Source organism: Acanthochromis polyacanthus, chromosome 11, assembly GCF_021347895.1.
Source record: "Acanthochromis polyacanthus isolate Apoly-LR-REF ecotype Palm Island chromosome 11, KAUST_Apoly_ChrSc, whole genome shotgun sequence".
Classification (NCBI taxonomy): domain Eukaryota; kingdom Metazoa; phylum Chordata; class Actinopteri; family Pomacentridae; genus Acanthochromis; species Acanthochromis polyacanthus.
The window spans coordinates 39,231,032-39,252,480 of NC_067123.1; the positions used below are offsets into that span (position 1 = coordinate 39,231,032).

General features: G+C 43.7%; 1 protein-coding gene across 5 annotated transcripts in view; it reads left to right on the forward strand.

The window, feature by feature from the left end:
• Positions 1-21,277, forward strand: part of chd4a (chromodomain helicase DNA binding protein 4a) — a 37,504-nt gene extending 16,227 nt beyond the window's left edge. For 4 of the 5 annotated variants that reach the window (XM_051955241.1, XM_051955240.1, XM_051955238.1 and 1 more), the window contains exons 11-41: positions 457-660; positions 749-957; positions 2,108-2,239; positions 3,312-3,411; positions 3,594-3,785; positions 4,809-5,009; positions 5,134-5,271; positions 5,571-5,692; positions 8,833-9,006; positions 9,112-9,253; positions 9,548-9,679; positions 9,790-9,907; positions 10,081-10,205; positions 10,308-10,400; positions 11,107-11,245; positions 11,330-11,499; positions 11,580-11,757; positions 13,840-13,929; positions 14,291-14,382; positions 14,584-14,717; positions 14,943-15,087; positions 15,767-15,920; positions 16,729-16,835; positions 16,923-17,175; positions 17,562-17,627; positions 17,714-17,893; positions 17,974-18,082; positions 18,187-18,319; positions 18,680-18,875; positions 19,804-19,973; positions 20,920-21,277. In XM_051955241.1, coding sequence (XP_051811201.1) covers positions 457-660; positions 749-957; positions 2,108-2,239; positions 3,312-3,411; positions 3,594-3,785; positions 4,809-5,009; positions 5,134-5,271; positions 5,571-5,692; positions 8,833-9,006; positions 9,112-9,253; positions 9,548-9,679; positions 9,790-9,907; positions 10,081-10,205; positions 10,308-10,400; positions 11,107-11,245; positions 11,330-11,499; positions 11,580-11,757; positions 13,840-13,929; positions 14,291-14,382; positions 14,584-14,717; positions 14,943-15,087; positions 15,767-15,920; positions 16,729-16,835; positions 16,923-17,175; positions 17,562-17,627; positions 17,714-17,893; positions 17,974-18,082; positions 18,187-18,319; positions 18,680-18,875; positions 19,804-19,973; positions 20,920-20,934 — 4,413 coding nt within the window. In that variant the 3' untranslated portion in view covers positions 20,935-21,277. The remainder of the gene's footprint in view (positions 1-456; positions 661-748; positions 958-2,107; positions 2,240-3,311; positions 3,412-3,593; positions 3,786-4,808; positions 5,010-5,133; positions 5,272-5,570; positions 5,693-8,832; positions 9,007-9,111; positions 9,254-9,547; positions 9,680-9,789; positions 9,908-10,080; positions 10,206-10,307; positions 10,401-11,106; positions 11,246-11,329; positions 11,500-11,579; positions 11,758-13,839; positions 13,930-14,290; positions 14,383-14,583; positions 14,718-14,942; positions 15,088-15,766; positions 15,921-16,728; positions 16,836-16,922; positions 17,176-17,561; positions 17,628-17,713; positions 17,894-17,973; positions 18,083-18,186; positions 18,320-18,679; positions 18,876-19,803; positions 19,974-20,919) is intronic. The other variant, XM_051955242.1, reaches the window with a different exon arrangement.
• The last annotated feature ends 172 nt before the right edge of the window (positions 21,278-21,449 follow it).

A 21,449-nucleotide genomic window follows, 5' to 3' on the forward strand; every position in this document is an offset into this window, starting at 1 on the left:
GCAACTAGGGGCAGGACCAGTCTATGGGACTGTCAATCAAATATAGCCACGCCCCCTGACTCTTCCAACTTTAATGATTTATTAAAAATTCAGTATTGATTTATTTTGAGATCGGCCGCCTGATCTCTCATTTTGACCATGAAAACTAACGGGGAAAAAAAAATCCTGAGCTGTAGAACATCAGTCTATCAAATTTTATTTTTTCCGTTGATTAATTGGGGTCTATGGAGCAAAAGCTTTTTGGAGCCAACCCTAGCGGACGGCGTGATATTGCAATTTTTGACACTTCCAGGTGGGCTTCATTTTTGGAGCCAGATGCTACGTCCATCTTTATATACAGTCTATGCTCAACAAACATTTTTATTATATTGTGGGCCCAGACCACTGAGAGACTTCAGAGATTAGGTGGGAATTAAAAGATAATCTAATAATTACCCCTCTGGCCCTCCCCTCCAGTGTCCACCGATGAAGGGGAAGGTCCAGAAGATCCTGACGTGGCGGTGGGGAGACCCTCCTCCACCCACACCGGTGCCCCGCCCTCCAGACCTCGCGCCCGATGCCCCTGACCCCGCCCCGCTGGCCGGGCGCCCTGAGAGGGAGTTCTTCGCCAAATGGTCCAACATGTCGTACTGGCACTGCTCCTGGGTCACAGAGCTCCAGGTGTGTACATCTCCTAGATGAACCTAAAGAACCGTCTGCTCTCCTTCAGATATCCTCCTTAAACCTTTCACTTCCTCGTCCTCCGTAGCTGGAGCTGCACTGCCAGGTGATGTTCAGGAACTACCAGAGGAAGAACGACATGGACGAGCCGCCGCCCATCGACTTTGGCGACGGAGAGGAGGACAAGAGCGTGAAGAGGAAGCACAAGGACCCCATGTACGCTCAGCTGGAGGAGAAATACCTTCGCTTTGGGATCAAGATGGAGTGGCTGATGATCCACCGCATCCTCAATCACAGGTCAGCGCAGCTTTTATGCTACACAAGAATAGATTTGTAATTAAAATACCCAATTCAAGTAAATTAGAAGATCATGGTTGCATCGTTAACCCCCCAAGAACAATACAAGCACCTCATGAGCTTCATCCGATTAAAATGACCCCTTCTGCTTTTCAGATGTTCCCATGAGATAAAGCTGCCCTAAACCTGACATTTCTCTCCCTCCTTTAATCGTAATGTTTATTTAACCTTTTGTTTAGTTGTGGCCATTTTTTTCCTCTTTCCCATGGCATCCATCTGTCATTAGTAGATAAAAACCTGTTTTTATTACATCTTTCTGACCTAATGTTTATTGATAATTGACCAGCTGTTTCATTTTAAATTAGTGTATTGCAGGAAAGCTTTTTCTTTTTTAACCCTCTGAGCAGTTATTGGGTGGTTTCTGGTCAGATTTTTGCTCATTCTTCACCTCTGTGGAAACAGTAAAACTTTGGAGCACAGTTATGATGCCATAAATCGTAATAAGATGGGAAAAAGTCAAAGTTGGATTATTATTATTATTTTTTATTATTATTATCATCCGTTCTTTTTACTGAAATGTAAAAAAACAGGAATCAGTAGGTCCACTGCTGTCCAAGTGCCCAGAGACGTTACCAATCCTGAAAAAAGTAGTGGCTCTACATGTTTAACTAATTCTCTAATAATATGTATATTTTTAGATCTCTTTCTCTCTGCTCTCGTGCATCTAAGTCATTAATGTTTTCATTCATAGAGCGAACATTTTATTTCTGGTAAATTCTACGTTTTTGTTCCATGTAGAATGAAACATCAGATTCGGTTCAGCCTCCCAACCAAATGCACATCGCTGGATGAGTGGTTCGAGGACTTTTCACCGTCCAAAAATTCTTTCTGTTTTCACAGTTTCTGGCCGTGACAAATGGTGTAATTTTGGTGATTCATGCCTTTCAACCCACTGGCAGTTTGTGGAGTTCAGAGGTTTAACCATGACATGAATTCCAGCACACGCTTTTATCCAAAAACAGTTCAGCACAAGTCCTGCTGGATTTCTCTTTTACTGTTTTAGATGTTTGTCATGCTTACAGTTCTGGAGTGAATCGTGTACCGAACCTGAAAATGACTTGAATTAAAACGAGATCCCCCCCCCCCCCAGTGTGGACAGGAAGAATAACGTCCACTACCTGATCAAGTGGAGAGAACTGCCGTACGACCAGGCGACCTGGGAGGCCGACGACATGGACGTACCCGAGTTTGACCCCTACAAAGTGCAGTATTGGAACCACAGGTAAGACTGCTTCAGCACAGCGGTGTCAGCGTCTATGACACGCTTTTCCACCAGCACCTACTCAGCTCGACTCTGCTTGGTTTGTGAGTTTTTCCATCAGGACGTAGTTCCTGGTACCAGCTACTCTTTTAGTTCCTACTAGGCCGGGGTTCCAGGTGAGCTGAGCCGAGCCGATAATGTGACGTCTACAGAGTGCAGGCCTCTGATTGGACAGGGAGTGACGACATATGAGAGCGACTCCTACGCAAAAACCGAAATCACAATTTTTTCAAAGAAAATCTGGTAACGGCGACGGTGCTTTCTCTAGCTGGGTTTCCATTACAGTTTTTCGCAAAATAAAAGCGATATTTCTAAAATTTCGTCAAAGTATATTTGCGCTTTGAACGTGTTTCCATTGAAGGTTGTTCTGGGCAGAAGCATCGTAACTCTCTCCCTCATTTCTGCTTCTATCTCCTTCTAACACTCTGCATTCCTCTGCTGTTTGCTGTCTAGTATGGCAGTGATGTTTTCCTCAAGAGTAATGGCAAGAAAAGTCTCGGTCTCCTCTTCTGTCCACACGTACCGCGCCATGTTTACTCCGAGATAACTGGTCATGTGACCAGGTACGTCACGTCCGATGACGTATAAAAAGTGTTTCCATTGCGCTTTTGTGATATTTTTCAATATGGAAACGTCTGAAAAACCACCTCATGAGAGCGTAAAAACTTTTTAGCGATATTTTAGTCCTTTTTTGAAATTCAGGTGTTTCCATTATCAGTTTTTTATTGCGCTATTTACATTTTGCGCATATCTAAGGGTAATGGAAACGGAGCTTCTGACTCTCTTCTTTTACTTTGAATCTCACTAAAAGCCATAGACCAGGTTGCATCGATATCCTCCGTTGTTGTTGCGTTTGTGTCGCACACAAATGACGTTAAGGTCCGCCGTGCTACGACGACTCCATCCACGATGAGGTGGCACTCAGTTGTAATGGAAACGACCTAAACCGAGTCGAGCTGAGTTGGTGCTGGTGGAAAAGCGCCCCTAATGCAACCTCAAACACTCTGCTTTAACCACATTTTTTTTGTTTCAGAGAGCTGATGATGGGTGAGGATGGCAGACCTGGGAAGAAGATCAAGGTGAAAGGCAGAGTGAAGCGTCCGGACAGACCTCCTGAGAACCCAGTGATAGATGTAAGTCAAACCTGATGGCTTTTATAAGTATATGTACCCACAATGCAACTGCCTCTCTGTGACGCTGCTTGACAGCCTAAAAAGTTGGAAGTTGAGCTTTATCTTTTCGTTTTTCTGCAAAGTTGCTTCTAACTTACTTTACGTTGATCTGGCCTTGTGTAACTTTGTGTTTCTGTTTCCAGCCGACCATAAAGTTTGACCGTCAGCCGGACTACCTGGACAGCACCGGGGGGACGCTGCATCCCTACCAGCTGGAGGGACTCAACTGGCTGCGGTTCTCCTGGGCTCAGGGCACCGACACCATCCTGGCCGACGAGATGGGTTTGGGAAAGACGGTCCAGACCGCCGTCTTCCTCTACTCGCTTTATAAAGAGGTGAGATGCTGTGTTGTGTGTGTTGTAAAAGTGTGTTACGCTCCCTCAGGGGCCACACACAGTGAAACTATATACACTGGTTTTGTGGTATAATACTGTGGAAGTGCTTATTCTCAACCGGTTTGTAGGAAATCTGAGCTTCTGCATCAGCTCAGCACACAATGAGAATTAAATTAACGATTTAAAGTTTGTCCTAGTTGTGATCTTTATTGAATTAATGTCATATAAAGTTTAAAATGAGTCAGTTTGAGCTTCTTGATGCTCACAGTTGTTCCTGAACCTCTTCGTGTGGCTGTCTGTAGGTAGCTGTCGTCCTATTGGTCAGGAGCCATCCAGCCATTTTGTATAAGTCAGGTGAAATCTGACGACATTAAGTTGGATCTCAGACAGTAAACATTCAGACACTTATCATGTGTGCGGCTGCTGCCACCTAAAGGTGGGAGGCCAGAATACACTTCCTGCCAGAGCCACAGGAGATCCTACAACTTGGTGTGCTGATTTTTAAACTTTATAAACTGCATGTTTTTATGTTTTCACTCTGGATTTACCAGCATTTGTGTTTGTTTTGCTCTTTGCACACGTTTTAAAGCACCTTTGGGTGTTTTCTGCTGTTGCTGCTGCATTTTTACTCCCTGTTTGCTCAGTTTTAATTGAACTCAAAATGTCTTCTGTGCTTTGAGACATTTAGGTTACAAATTATATGAAAAAGAAAAACAAAGGTTAATTTTATTTGATAATTTATGTTTAAATAAAAAATTGAAAAAACAGGAATCAACATGTCAACATTTTTCCAAGTGTTGTGTCCACATTTGTTACTGAGGAAAGAGGGTTGGAGACTGGACAAACAGCTGATATTTTAGTTCTTACATTTCAGGTTTTTCTCTACTTGTCTCCTTTCTGCTCTGTGTAAACACAGCCTGCAGTTCAGCTGAAAAGTCCTGTAATTTTGTCATGTTACAGAGATACGCTTATGGCTGCTGGTCTGTAGGACGCTTTATTCTGATTTCCTCTCTCCACCTTCAGGGTCACTCCAAAGGGCCGTTCCTGGTCAGCGCCCCGCTCTCCACCATCATCAACTGGGAGAGAGAGTTTGAGATGTGGGCACCCGACATGTATGTGGTGACGTACGTTGGAGACAAGGACAGCAGAGCCGTCATCAGGGAGAACGAGTTCTCCTTCGAGGACAACGCCATCCGAGGAGGGAAGAAGGCCTCCAGGATGAAGGTGAGAGGACACGGCAGTGAATGAAGGCGGTAATGGAAACTCATGAAGACGTTTTGGTTAAATGCGATAACATTTGGGCTTGAAACGTGAACTGAAGATCTTTGATATTGGCTTCATCTAACAGAAAGACTCGTCCATCAAATTCCACGTTCTGCTGACGTCCTACGAGCTGATCACCATCGACATGGCCATCCTGGGCTCCATCGACTGGGCTTGTCTGGTGGTAGACGAAGCTCACAGGCTGAAGAACAACCAGTCCAAGGTACGCAGACACAAAAGATAGGAACTTCAGAATAAGCAACTCAGGAGTTTTCAAGTGACCCATTATGCATTATTTATGTTCTCTTGTATGAATGAAACAGGCAGTATGTGTCCTTAACTATAAAAACTCACACCCTGCTTTAAAGTATGATTGAATCAGAAGCTTTATTGTCTGAATCTCTCTTTTTTTACAAGCTTATTTCTTGTAAACCGCTCCAGTAAAACTGCCGTGCATGTGTTAGTAAAGCCACACTGGACCAGAAGCTGTTGTTAACATGTCTGTTGTTTCCTCTGCTTCAGTTTTTCAGGGTGTTGAACAACTATCCTCTGCAGCACAAACTGCTGCTCACTGGAACTCCTCTGCAGAACAACCTGGAGGAGCTTTTCCACCTGCTCAACTTCCTCACACCTGAGAGGTTCAAGTAAGTCTGGCTGTTAATGATTTCAGCTTCTGTCCTGACGGTGGACCTCTGCAAGCAGACTAGTGTGTGTGATTACTAGGGGTGTAACGGTACACTAAAATGTAATTTCGGTTCGGTTAATTTTCGGTACAAAAAAGGCAGAAAAAGAACGTGAATAAGAACGCAGTCCCGTGGCAATAAAAACTCCAGTGCCATGTGTTATTGCTTTGGCCCGGTCAGAGTCGCGTGTCAGAGGTTGTTTAAAAGCAGACGTTATCGGTGTTTGCACCAAGCTGGTTTTCTTTCTTGTTGATGTAACATTTACTGTCGGGTGATGCCGTTTAAGTGCGTTAACATATTAGACGTGTTTCCTGCAGCATACCCGATCTCCGTGGAACAGTGCCGACACGCAACTTTGGTTTTATCCACTTGTCTTTGTCCATTGGTAACTGTAGAAGGAAAACCAAAATGTTCCCAAACAGGAGAGCGTAGTGAGCTGGGAGGGTCTTCCAGCTCAGGTTTGATGCCATTTAACACGCCTGCTAGCAACGCCTCCACTTCTTCAAGAAGTGGAAGAAGTGGTGTCCGACACTCTAAAGCGTCCGTGTGAAAACATGTTAAGGACTTTAGTTCCCGACGGAGCGCTTAGGTCACTCTAGTCATAAATTTGAAGAGAAAATAAAATGAAATATGAACCGAAACGGTGCGCAAGTGGACCGAACCGAACATGCCGTACCGAAACGGTTGAATACAACCACGTGAACCGTTACACCCCTAGTGATTACAGTCATTTCTGCTAGACGCTTACACATAACTTTTATGGGTTTCTACGTCAATATCCCACCAACATGGTTCTAATATTGCCTAATTTTCCCTTAACCTAAAAACCAATATTAAAAGGATATATAAGCTAATGGAAGCTCTGATTGGCTGAGGCTGTTCTGAATTAAACAAGATGCATCATGTATGACTGGTCCATAAAATTACCAAGAGCCTAGAAGTAAAGGTGGTGAAATGAACCGTATAAACATTAATTACACATTTTTTACAGCACAAACAGGCCTTACTGAGCATGGATAGTGGACATTATTTTCTCATGCTCGTACACCAGAATTTTCTTCAATGTTTTTCTTGACACAATCCTTAACAACAATTCATATGCAGGTTGCATATATCTGTTCTCTACGTTTGGTTTATTTCTGTACTTTAAGAGGTTATGCAGGGTTAAACCTGCCCAGAAATTTAAGGAGGAAAAAAAAACAAAACTTTGTAAACTTGTGCAGCAGAAATGTGCTTGCTCTGTTGTTCCACTGTTTTTAACTTCTCATTAGATTGTATGCTGTGACCTTTTCGTCAGTCCCTCCAGGACTTTGCGGGTGTTTTTCCAGATTGCTGCGGCCCTAAAATGTCTGAATTCACGGCAACTTTTCTAAAATATTGCGATACAAGTTGAGATGTTTTAAGCGTATTTGCTGGAGACAGTGACAGTTGCTAAAAAGTTTCATTTTTTCCAGCTTTTAGAACATGTTTCAACATTTTAATGGACATTATTTCTTCCTAAACTAATCCTTTAACGCTCCAATCCATTTCTACGAGCTAGAACACCACGGTGGGAAACCAGCAGCAGCCAGATGCTGGTTTAACATGAAGTGGTTGGTAGATTTAAGGCACTAAATGATCATTTACTATAGAAGGAATCATATTTAGACATATCAGTCAGTGGCTTAAAAAGTTAATTCCACATCCTGGTATTCACACATGTGTTATAACAGCTGATCTGTCTGGTCTGTTTGCTCTCCTTTCAGACGTTCTCCTGACATGTTTGGAGGTAGAAAAGTGTTTGTCAGTCGATGGTTTTCGTTTGTTTTCCACCGCAATATTCCACAGGTATAAAACAGTTTAGCTCTGCTTTGGTGAAGAACATCAGGGAATTGTTTTTCACGTCTTCAGCAGTAATTTTTGTTGGTAAATGAGAGACATCAGAATGGGACATGTCTGCATCTTCAGACCACAAACAGGAAGTGAATTTGGTGACGATTTTGTGGAATTGTGGAAAAGTTGCAATCACATGGCAAATGCTTGAAGGGACTGTTTTATCATAAAGTACTGATAGTTTCAACTGTGATCTCCACCACCCCACACTCTAATGAAGCTGCATCATACCGACTATGAAAAGCACTCGCTTACTAAAACAGAACAGATTTGTTTGTTATTAGGTAGTAAATTCAGCACCAGGGAGGAAAGAGTCCATGTGTTCACAGCAGCTACCTTCTGTAGTTCCAGTCACAATAAAACACAATCTCTCCACACAATAAGGCTACGTTCAGACTGCAGGGCTCAATGCTCAATTCCGATTTTTTGTGAAATCCGATTGTTTTGCGAGTTCGTTCACATTTCCAATTAAATGCGATTTGTATGTGATCTCCTGTGTGAACCTCACACGACCCAAAAGTGTCCCATATGCGCAGAAGAGGACACAACAACGACACACGCAGAGAGCGTGTTCAGTGTTTACGGAAGTAAACATGGACGCTAACAGCAGAGCATGTTTGGCCATTTTAAAGTTGTTGTCCAGCCGGAGCCAGCATATTTATAACTTAATCGTTTTAAGGAGAAGATCAAGAAGGAAGAGAGCCAGGATGTTGGCCCTGGCGTTTTGTGGGGCAGTGGCAGCAACGTCTGTCCAGAGAACTGTGTGGGTGCGGAGTCGTAGCCAGGAGTGGGTGGATAGTGATGTGAGAGGCTTCACAGATGCAGACTTCATTCAGAATTTTAGAATGACAAGGGCGACCTTTATGTACATATGTGAGCGCCTCTTTTTAACTCTCACGGCAAGACACACGTCTTCAGCAGCCCGAAGATGTGTTTTGCTTGAACACAGAATAGTGACGTTTGTCGTGTACCGATGACGTATAGGTCGGATAAATGCGACCTGGATGTTCAGACTGAAGTCGCATGGCAAAAGATCCGATACGTATCAGAATTAGGACCACATATCCAAGTGGCCTGGGTCGCATTTGAAAAAAATCGGATCTGTGTCGTTCAGACTGTCATGAAAAGATCAGATACAGGTCGCATAGGGGCAAAAAAATCAGATTTGGGTCACTTCAACCTGCCGTCTAAACGTAGCCAAACTCACCCGTTTGTGTCTTCATCTGCAGCAAGTTGGAGGTCTTCCTGGAGGAGTTTGCCGACATCGCTAAGGAGGACCAAATCAAGAAGCTGCATGACATGCTGGGTCCTCACATGCTCAGGAGGCTGAAGGCCGACGTCTTCAAGCACATGCCCTCCAAGACCGAGCTCATCGTCAGGGTGGAGCTCAGCCCCATGCAGAAGTGAGTCGGGAGGGCAGAGCGAGCGCTGCGAGGACCTCTGTAGATCTCACTGATCTTTGAAAGCTGAGGATGGACTGAAAATGAGGCTGAATGTTTGTATTGCAGGAAATACTACAAGTTCATTCTGACGAAAAACTTCGAGGCCCTGAACACCAAAGGAGGCGGAAATCAGGTTTCTCTGCTCAACGTCGTCATGGATCTTAAGAAGTGCTGCAACCACCCCTACCTCTTCCCTGCAGCTGCAATGGTACGACCCAAACACCAGGGATAAACCATTATTTGATTTAAAGTTGGGGTCCAGTGATTGATTTAGTAAGATAGAAAAATATGTCTAAACCTGCGACAGGGTACTAAAGAATAACTTTTGAATAACTTACCTCAGTGTAAATATTCATCAAATGAAGACGTTTACTGTGATTCAACTGGAGTCAGTTTTCATTTTAGAGAAGATTTTAGTCTCAACATTGCTTCATTTTAGATAGAATTTCTCTGCTGTTGTCTCAGCCTTTTTAAAACCTAAACATTTGGTCACTCCAACCAGGAAGCTCCAAAGATGCCCAACGGGATGTACGACGGAGCCGCTCTCACAAAGGCTGCTGGGAAGCTGCTGTTACTGCAGAAGATGATGAGGAAGCTGAAGGAGGGCGGCCACAGAGTGCTGGTTTTCTCTCAGGTAAGAGACGCTTCATGAACACTCTGATGCTAAAATTACATGTGCTTGAATATCAGCTTTTTTTGTGGTTTTTATACATACGAACAAAGCATCTCCTCTTTGTTTTTCAGATGACCAAGATGTTGGACCTGCTGGAGGACTTCCTGGAGAACGAGGGCTACAAATACGAGAGGATTGATGGAGGAATCACAGGAGGGATGAGACAGGAAGCTATTGATCGTTTCAATGGTGGGACTGAAAACATTCTACCTTTGTTTCTCCCTTTTTCATTCTCCTGTAATTTTTGAAGCCAAGCTTTGGACAGGAAGCCTCTTCAGTCTTTTAGAATTTTAGAAAACCTGCAAACTGCCCTTTTTTTTTTTTGAGCTTTTCCTGCCTTATTTACCGTCTTCACCCCTCAGCTCCTGGCGCTCAGCAGTTTGCCTTCCTGCTGTCGACGAGGGCCGGAGGTTTGGGAATCAATCTGGCCACCGCCGACACCGTCATCATCTACGACTCAGACTGGAATCCTCACAATGACATCCAGGTACAGCAGGATCGCCGTCGCTCTTAAATTTCGTACTAAAAATGAATTAAAACTGCTTCTTTACGTTATTAAAATGTGCGTCTTGTTTTCCTCCTCGTTCAGGCCTTCAGCAGAGCTCATCGTATCGGTCAAAACAAGAAGGTGATGATCTATCGCTTCGTCACCAAGGCATCGGTGGAGGAGAGGATTACTCAGGTAAACGTGACTTAGTGTTGTTCAGTCTGAGGCCTGTAGAACGTCTTTATTCTTTGGCCTTTAGCGAGTGTTTCCTAATGCTACGTGTCCACTAGATGCATGTAAACGCGCCGCATCTGAAAGTCTCCCGCTTGGTGGGCGTGTACTTCAGGTGTTCGGCTCCTGCAGAACTCCTTCTCCAACTGTCCTCCCCCTGATTGGACAAACGGATCGACTCGGGAGCTGTCTGCTCCAGGAACATGGCGGCTCGGTCGCTAACTTTCTCCTTTATTACAAAAACAGTTCAGCAAAAAGTACTTCTGAAAGCATTTGAGGCAAGAAATAAGCTGTGCAGCACCTGAATCTGTCCTGGTTTTAGTTCACCGACGGCTAGTTTAGACGTTTGACCAAAGTTTTGTGATGCGTCGTAGAAGTTGAGTCTACTTTATGCAAATGAGTTGCATAAAGTAGCTCGAAATGCACCGCAAAGACAATGAATGGGATACGGGAAATTGCTGGGTCTAGTGGACACGTACCTTCATAGATGATTTGATAATGGCGACTGTCTTTGTAAGATTTAGAGATTTTAAGCTTAGATTTGTGTTTTTTGTGTGTGTGTAATGAGATGCCTTTCAAATGTCTACGCAGTGTCAAAACAAACAGCCGCAGCTCCACATTTCATCGTAACCCATTTTTGTTTGTCCTTCCTCGCTGCTTCTCTGTCCAGGTCGCCAAGAAAAAGATGATGCTGACTCACCTGGTGGTCCGACCGGGTCTGGGATCCAAAACCGGCTCCATGTCCAAACAGGAACTGGACGACATCCTCAAGTTTGGAACGGAGGAACTCTTCAAGGACGAGGGGGAAGGTGAGGATGGATTACAGTGCAGATACGCGTGAGCAGATGTACTGGAATGAAAGGTGTGATACAAGAACTAATGTTTGTGTTCAGGGGAGAACAAAGAGGAGGACAGCAGCATCATTCACTACGACGACAAGGCCATCGACCGGCTGCTGGACAGGAACCAGGACGCCACAGACGACACGGAGCTGCAGAGCATGAACGAATACCTGAGCTCCTTCAAAGTGGCTCAGTACGTGGTGAAGGACGAGGAGGAGGAGGTGAGCGCCTGGGGCCGCTGTGACGTTTTACCCATCCGGCTTTGTTCTTCCTCTCAACCCGTTCCTCCTTCTTTACGCAGGAGGAGGAGGTGCAGCGGGAGATCATCAAGCAGGAGGAGAGCGTGGATCCGGACTACTGGGAGAAGCTGCTGCGTCACCATTACGAGCAGCAGCAGGAGGATCTGGCCCGAAACCTGGGAAAAGGCAAACGTATCCGCAAGCAGGTCAACTACAACGACGGCTCACAAGAAGACAGAGGTGAGAGGTCGCTTTTACTGAAGGAGTTTAGAACCTGAAGTGCAAGCAGGCGGTGTTTGAGATGTTTCTGGAAGTGAAGCTTAAATGTACTGTAATTTCCGGACTTTTGAGCGCACCTGAATATAAGCCGCACTCAGTAAATTTAAAAAAGTTTTGTACATATATAAGCCGCACCCAGTAAATTAAAAAAAGTTTTGTACATATATAAGCCGCACCTGACTATAAGCCGCACCCACTAAATGTAAAAAAGAAGCTTTGTACATATATAAGCCGCACCTGACTATAAGCCGCACCCACTAAATTATTTTTTTTTAAAGTTTTGTACATATATAAGCCGCACCCAGTAAATTAAAAAAAAGTTTTGTACATATATAAGCCGCACCTGACTATAAGCTGCACCCACTAAATGTAAAAAAAGAAGCTTTGTACATATATAAGCCGCACCTGACTATAAGCCGCACCCACTAAATTATTTTTTTTTAAAGTTTTGTACATATATAAGCCGCACCCAGTAAATTAAAAAAAAGTTTTGTACATATATAAGCCGCACCTGACTATAAGCCGCACCCACTAAATGTAAAAAAGAAGCTTTGTACATATATAAGCCGCACCTGACTATAAGCCGCACCCACTAAATTATTTTTTTTTAAAGTTTTGTACATATATAAGCCGCACCTGACTATAAGCCGCACCCACTAAATTTAAAAAAAAAGTTTTGTACATATATAAGCCGCACCTGACTATAAGCTGCACCCACTAAATTTTTAAAAAAAAGTTTTGTACATATATAAGCCGCACCTGACTATAAGCTGCACCCACTAAATTATTTTTTTTAAAGTTTTGTACATATATAAGCCGCACCCGACTATAAGCTGCACCCACTAAATTTAAAAAAAAAGTTTTGTACATATATAAGCCGCACCTGACTATAAGCCGCACCCACTACATTTAAAAAAAAAAGAAGTTTTGTACATATATAAGCCGCACCTATGAGCTGCACCCACTAAATTTTAAAAAAAAAAGTTTTGTACATATATAAGCCGCACCTGACTATAAGCTGCACCCACTAAATTTTTAAAAAAAAGTTTTGTACATATATAAGCCGCACCTGACTATAAGCTGCACCCACTAAATTTAAAAAAAAAAGTTTTGTACATATATAAGCCGCACCTGACTATAAGCTGCACCCACTACATTTAAAAAAAAAAGTTTTGTACATATATAAGCCGCACCTGACTATAAGCTGCACCCACTAAATTTAAAAAAAAAAGTTTTGTACATATATAAGCCGCACCTGACTATAAGCTGCACCCACTACATTTAAAAAAAAAAAAGTTTTGTACATATATAAGCCGCACCTGACTATAAGCTGCACCCACTAAATTTAAAAAAAAAAGTTTTGTACATATATAAGCCGCACCTGACTATAAGCCGCAGGTGTCCACGTTGTAACATGAGATATTTACACAGAAAGATTTTATTTAACTTGGAATTAAATACATGCTTTCTTCCCGTACAGTGTCTGCAACACGGCAGTGAAACACAGAGTCATTTCACACTGCCAACTCCAACGCGCTAAGCTAGCACGCTTAGCTTAGCGCACTACCGCTAAAACTTATCTTTAAGTTTTTTACTGTATTGTATTGTCTATATGTGGAGAGGGATTTGTGGTTCTTGCCTCATAAAAACATAATACATGTATAGTTTTTATTCAGCAAATTGTGCAGAACTTTTTAAAGTCATCACAGGAAGCTGCTTATGCTTATTTCATAGCTAGGTGAAACCTCTGTCAGTGGGCTGTGACATTCTTTGCTGTTCACTGAAATAGGAAGTCCTGCACCTCTATGCAGACAGCACAACCATGACTGGAAGTAGGGAGAAAGCAACGTTGTGACACAGATATATATGACCACAAATCATGAAGCTGAAGTTTATAATGATTTATTTTGAAAAAAAGAAACAGAATCCACATGTATGACGTTTTTCCAAGCTACTGCAAAGAAGTGGTGCCTCTACATGTGACAGATATTTAAGTGTTGGCATTTATAGATATCTAACTGTTATTTTTAATTTGTCTTAAAGCTGATTGGCAGGATGACCAGTCCGACGGCCAATCAGATTACTCCGTGGCATCAGAGGAGGGAGACGAGGACTTTGATGAGAGAACAGAAGGTAGGAACTGTAATTTGTTTGTTGAGCTAAAGTCTAAAACATGCATGTTGTCTGTATGATATTTATTTGGTAAAACATTAATTGGTTTTAATTATCAGTCTGTAAGTCTGACATTTATGTGGTCTTGTCTTTGTTTTTTTACGGGTGACAATAATTTAAGTGTCTTTTGATATTCAGAAATCTTTAAAAACTGCCAGCAAAGAATCAGTATCACACATTCAGAGCATATAATCTAATGATCCCTAAGCAGGACGTTGTTAACAACAGACAAAAGTTAAATTTTGGGTGATGCAGCTCGCTGTCTCAGCTTAAAGTATCTGCTGTTACCTGTATCCTCACCACAGCTGTTTCCTCTTTGCAGCCAACTCTCGCAGGCCGAACAGGAAGGGCCTGAGGAACGACAAAGACAAGCCACTGCCCCCCCTGCTGGCCAGGGTGGGAGGCAACATCGAGGTGAGCAGCTCAGCTCTCGTCTGGGCCCGTTAAATATCCCTCTGTTAAATCTCTGCATCAGACGTGCAGTGTTCATGCAGCCGCAGACCGGCAGTTTACAGGCATACGGAGTTTTTTATTGTGTGTTTATGCGGTTTTATTTCTCCTGAGGCTTGACTGCAGGCTGTGTATGTGAACGTTTGATCTCCTGCTGTTTCCCAGGTGTTGGGTTTCAATTCCCGGCAGAGAAAGGCCTTCCTGAATGCGGTGATGCGTTATGGGATGCCTCCTCAAGACGCCTTCACCACCCAGTGGCTGGTTCGAGACCTGCGAGGGAAATCTGAGAAAGAATTCAAGTAAGAATCACGGCTACTCCTCTCAGTAAAATATCATTCTTCCAGGTCAGATTCCAGGTGTTTTCACTCTTTTTTTTTTTTTTTTTTTTTTTGCACAACATTCCCACCATCAGCATCTTTCCAAGCTAATTTTTTCAGTACATGAAAAGAAAATCAAAGTTTTGTCGTTGTATCGTGTTTTTCTCTGATATTAGAGGAGATTAACTGTTTTATCTCCCATCTTAGAGCCTACGTCTCTCTGTTCATGCGTCACCTTTGTGAACCCGGAGCCGACGGGGCCGAGACTTTTGCTGACGGCGTTCCCAGAGAAGGGTTGTCACGGCAACACGTCCTCACCCGTATCGGCGTCATGTCACTTATTCGCAAAAAGGTAAGAAGAAACTGTAGTTTTGAGCCTTCTTTGTCTTATTTCAGCTCCATTAGTTTAAGGGTTAGGGCTACTCTTGTTGCGGTAGCGTTATAAAATGATTCTGCTCTTGATCGCAGGCTGTCGAGAAACGTTACGCTCCTCTGAACTAAAAGTATGACTGCTGTGACGGTGCGTTATTCTGTTTTAAACTCAAAAAACGGTCACTGTTCTTTCTGCAGTAGCTCAGAAAAGACGGAATCATTTTTAACCGCTTTGTTCTTGCTTGTCCGGCTTGCAGAATCTGGTGCAAACAGTTTACTTTTTGCAATTTATTTAAAATGAGACTTGGAACTAGAAAAGCCCTCAGAGCGCTCTGTGCTCCGCTAAGGCTGCTTACGGATGAAATGTTGTTTTTACAGCGTCTGGTTGATAAACTGCTTCAGTGGTTTCATGTGAAGCTGAAACATACGAAGAAAAGTCGTAGTTTTATGATGTGATTAAACCCGTCAGAAACTGTAACTGATTTCTGCTAAGTGGATGAAAGGAGCAGCTGGAGCATCGTGGCTGGTTAGCATTTGTTGACATTACACAGCAGAAAACAAACATGTGGATGGTTTGCAGCGTAGCGTGGTGACACAGTTTGGTTTGACTCCAGGTGAGCGGCGACGTTAAACTGAATTAAAAACGATGTTCTGTGCAGGTTCAGGAGTTTGAGCACGTCAACGGTCAGTGGTCGATGCCCTGGATGGCCGAGCTGGAGGAGAACAAGAGGGCTGCAGCTCAGCCCGACTCTCCGGGAAAAACCCCGTCCACCGGCACCCCCGCCGACACACAACCCAACACACCTGCTCCAGGTAGCGCACACAGTCAGACCAACAAGCACACACCCTGCCCTGCCTGGCTGCTGCAGGTAACGGAGGACAGTGGTGATTTATTCTATTGTTTATATATATTTTAAGGCTTTATAAACGCTCCTCACACACCAAAGAGCAACACTATGCAGAGATCAGATGTCTGTGATGCTGAATGCTGCTATACAGGAGACGGAGGAGACTGATGCTGCAGGCTGTGAGCCAATCAGAGCCCAGCGATTAAATATTATTTTAATATGTTTTATTATTTTTTTTCTAGATTATCTTTAAATCTTTAGGCTAGAAAATGCTTATTTTGCTGCAAAAATAATCAAAATAATGCAGCAATCGCAGAGCCGGTCGCTGTGACTGAACCATTGTGCTGCAATGCATCATGGGAGGTTAAACGTCATTATTGTGGTTTGTGTTGGTGTTCCTGTGTTATTAGTGTTTGTGTTTGATTGTGTTGTTGTCGGGGACTGTGGGAGTGAAGTGTGTTTGAGGACTTCCTGCTCTCTGTGTGTCAAAATAAAAGCATCTGTCAGTTGCTGAGTGCATAAAAGGCAGATATCCTTTCTCCAACGTTGTACCTCAACGCTGCTCACCACAGTAATGAATATATAAAATGACCTAGATGACGGAAAATCCCGTGATTTAACGAAAAATCCGCAATACCACACGCAGTTTAAAATTCTGCGTTACAATAAGACCGTGACAAGTGAACCACGATAGACGAGGGACCGCTGTATTTGGGTTAAAATGTCCCATTTATGCCGAACAAAACGTATTTAATGACTGAATGTGTTTCTAGTTGACGACTCAAAGAACGACGACGCGGTGAAGGACGGAGAGAAGGAGGTGAAGAAGGAAGGCGAGGCGGAGAAGAACGGCAAAGAGCCGGCAAAAGCCAGCAGCGAGGTAAAGACGTCGTGCATTAGAGCCACGCAGATAGCGACTATCTTTGGAACTGCAATGGAGACCAACGGTACTCCTCGTGTCCCGCAGGTGATCGCCATCCCGGACGACGACGAGAAGAGTCCGACAGAGGAGCAGGAGAAGAAGAAGAACGGGGAGGAGCCGATGGAGACGGACAAACCGAGCAACGGTGAAGCAGAGGGCGTCAAAGAGAAGGAAAGGGAGAAGGAGACGGAAGGAGAAGCAGAGAAGAAGAGTGAAGAAGCAGCGGAGGAGACCAAGTCGCCTTCAGAGGCAAAGACTGAGGGGTCAGAGGTCAAACCTGAGGACTCAGAGGTCAAAGGTAGAACTGATGGATCAGTGTTTGTTGTTGTTTAACTTTTACAGGAGAGGAAAGTCAGTTTGTTTTGATTTTATGCTCAAAGAAAACTAGATTCAGTAGAATATGACAACAGGCTCAGATTCTGTCAATGAGTCAGCATTATTATGAAAACAGTTTGTTAAACTTTCATATTTTATCCTCCTGGACGAGTAGTTTCTTCTTCTTTTTGCTTCTTTTTTTACCTGAAGTCCTCACCTCTACGGCTTTTGTGTAGCATGACAGAGAAGTTAGAGGTTATTTCTGAAAAACTAAAACAATGAAAATGCATCGGTGTGGATGTCTGCCGTGATCTTTAAAGCCCTGGCTGTCTTTATTTCCTCTTAATAATTTTTATTTATCTGATCCAGCAGAAGAAAAGAAGGAAGAGAAGATGGAGAAAATGGACACCACTCCTCCTGCAGATGAAAAGAAAGGTGACCACATCTTTTCTTCCTCATCCAGCGCTCTCCTGACTCCTCCTGTCCGGTGGCTCATCGCTGCTCCTCTTTCTGTCCTGCAGATCTGAAGGAGGAGAAGGAGGCTCAGAAGCCAGAGGAAGCCACCAAACTGCAGAACGGAGACAGCAGCAAGGAGAGCTCAGCGCCGGCTGCTGCTGCCGCCACGGTGAGCGGACCGAGCGAGGAGAAGAAGAAGGCCAAGACCCGGTTCATGTTCAACATCGCCGACGGTGGATTCACAGGTACTGAACGCTCAGAAACACAGACCAGCGTTTAAAGTTCACCCCACCGACTGACTCTCCTCCTCCTCCTCCTCCCTCAGAGCTCCACTCTTTGTGGCAGAACGAGGAACGTGCCGCCACGGTTACCAAGAAGACCAATGAGATCTGGCACCGTCGCCATGACTACTGGCTGCTGGCCGGCATCATACAGTATCCTTTTCTGAGTGATTGGCTGGTTTGGCTGGCTTTGTCTGGAGAATGTAGCAGTGACGTGATCAGGAGAAGTTGTTCCTCTTGACCGCCGCTGCCCTCAGACACGGCTACGCCCGCTGGCAGGACATCCAGAACGACGTGAAGTTCGCCATCCTCAACGAGCCTTTTAAAGGAGAGATGAACAGAGGCAACTTCCTGGAAATCAAGAACAAGTTCCTCGCCAGAAGATTCAAGGTATGAATGTGAAAGATAGAGACGAAACACGGTTACTGGTTAAAGAACAATCCACTCCAGAGGGAATTTTTGAGCATAAACGCATGTAAATGTGTTCTAATAGACCCCAGAAATAAACTGTGGACCTGTACATGTTCAGAATATGGACTGTTAGAATATGAAGTTGTAAATTCGGTCTACCTGGTCGCTGTTTTTTTTTTTTTTTTTCCATTTGTGTAAAATACAGTAAAGTAGTTGCCACTTCAGCACCTTCACAGTCCTGCAGAGAACGTCGGTGAACGTGCACAGAGCTGGTTTTCTTTAGAAAAACATCCGTTCGATGCAGCTCGGTGTGGTGACGGTTTCCCCTCTGCTGTCCAGCTGTTGGAACAGGCGCTGGTGATCGAGGAGCAGCTGCGTCGCGCCGCCTACCTCAACATGTCGGAGGACCCCTCCCACCCCTCCATGGCCCTCAACACCCGCTTCAGCGAGGTGGAGTGTCTGGCCGAGTCCCACCAGCACCTCAGCAAGGAGTCCATGTCCGGGAACAAACCGGCCAACGCCGTCCTGCACAAAGGTAAACACCCAATGACAGACTCTATACAGGCAGAATAGAACCATCATGAGTGTGTTTTAAAACACTCATGATGGTTTGAAAACTCTTGAAGGCACTTTTCTCTCCCGGTAATGCAAAAAAAATGTGTCAAACAGGCACTTTATATTAGGGCTGGGCGATAAATCAAATTAATTCGATTAATTCGTCTTTTTAAAAACTGACGATTTGAAAAGTTGCCAAATCGTAAAATCGAGGCGAGCTTAAATATATAACAATACAGATTCTTCTTCTGCCTTTCATGAATTGTGCACTGGCGTTTGCTTCTGCCTCTCATCTCCTTCCGCCAAAACACTCACACCCCCGTCATGGCGGACAGAACAGCAGACGAAGAGTTGGTCGCCAGAAAAGGGCCTCATGTTCCATCGATTATATGGAAGTGGTTCGGCTTTGACAAGACTGACACAGAGCAAACTACAGTCATGTGCAAGGTTTGCAAAAGTACTGTGAAAACAAAGAGTAGCAGCACAACTAACCTCTTTCAGCACCTCGGACAGAGGCATCCTAAAGAATGGGAAGAGTGCGGCATGGCTAGCACTAGCCATAGCAAACAGACCGCAAAGAAACAACAAAAATTGATTAAAATCGTAATCGTCCAAGATGACTAAAAAAAAAAAAAAAAGAGATTTTATTTTTTGGCCATATCGCCCAGCCCTACTTTATATTGTTCCAAAGAGTGGTGCTAGTTATCTATTACTATTTAATTCTTGATAACTTTCTTTGTCCTTCAGTTTAATGTTTCATAAACTGGTTCTCACAATGTTTCTTTACCACAGCAGGAAATAACACGGACTTATGCTGATTTTAAAAAATTAACCTTCAGAGCTCTAAAACTCAGCTGACCCCTCCATAATGTGCCGTACAGACCATAGTTTGTCATTTCTTCTCTCAGTGCTGAAGCAGCTGGAGGAGCTGCTGAGTGACATGAAGGCGGATGTCACCCGCCTCCCGGCAACCATCGCCCGGATACCGCCGGTTGCCGTGCGACTCCAGATGTCTGAGAGGAACATCCTCAGCCGCTTGGCGAGCCGAGGACCCGACACACAGGCACAGACACAGCAGGTAGCACACATCAGACATCTAGATTTGGGCTTTAGTTCTCCTCCTGTGAACCACTGAAGTACTGAACTTTGTCGCTAGTTATCAGCCATGTTTCTTAGCACTGAGTCTCCTTTACATGCTGCAAAACAATCATGGTGGAAATGAAGTGAAACATCTTTGAGTTGAAGCTAATAGTTGATTGAGTGAATCCTGAATACTGCTGCTTAAAAATCCTAGATGATTTACATTTGGTTGCGGTCTCCCGTTACAAAGGCCAAAGATCCACATCAGAGGGACTTCTTGGACATTAAAGCTTGCAAACATGTTCACATAGACCCCAAATGATCCATCCATGAACCTGTAGATGTACCAGACTCTTTTTAAATTCAGATTTAAGTGGATTATTTAATCGGTTTATTGTGGCTCTGTGCTTCCAGCTTCCTAGGTCGATGCCGATTTCGATATTTGGCAGAAAAAAATTCTGATAACTGATAAATCGGTGGAATAAAATGTCGTCTTTTTTGGTCCCTTAAAGCTTACAACATCAAAGATATGAATTACAGACAGAACATTTTACTGTTTTACATACTTTGCCCTCTGGTATTTGTTTAACTTTACAGCAGAGAGGAATTTTCAAACACATGCAACAAAGCATTAAACCTCTGGGAAATTATAGAACCTTGAAAACGGTCTATAAATGAGTTCTGAAATACATCTGGTCTGGTACTTTCTGTTGCTGCAGATCAGAGGTAATTTATATTAAAGATGAAGTTACTGGTGAAACATTATTTCTGCATAAACCTCCTCCCTCTGCGTTCTCATCGCTCCTCTTCATGTTTTTTAGTTTCCAACAGTGTGGCCGTAGAAACAGATTCCCACAACATGATGAACACAAATGCAGGATTCTCGGCTTAAAGAATCCACTTTTCAGAGCTGCTTGAATCGTGTCGTCTTCTTTTCTCCTCAGATGTCGCAGCAGTAGACTGAAGCTCGGCTCTTTACCTCGTCAACCACCCCCTGCCTCACCTCGACATTCCTGATTGGTGCACAGCAGAATGACGGACAGCGCGCCCAAGCTTGAAGCCACGCCCAGTTCACTTTTTGCCCCCTTTACCCCCACCCCCAAAAACAGACTTTGCAGTTTTTCTGGAGGATCGAATCCCCGACCGACCCCCCCTCCCCCCCAAACCCGAGAATGAGGCTGTGGACAGAAAAGCTATTTTATTTTTTTTCTCCTCCTTTTTTCAATTTCTGTATTAATATTATTGATATAATGTTATTATGATGGTTTTTTGGGACCTAAATAAAAAATGTAATAAAGAAAATTGTGTGTTTGGTCATTTCGGGGGGGGGGGGGCTACAAAAAGATGAATTCAAAATGTAGTTAAATCATAGCTGAAGAAATAAAACTACTGTTAAACTTTAATATGAAGCGTCAAGATCGGTTCCATCTTGTCATTAAAACTGATTTTAGTGAATTCAATCTGTGGACCGATG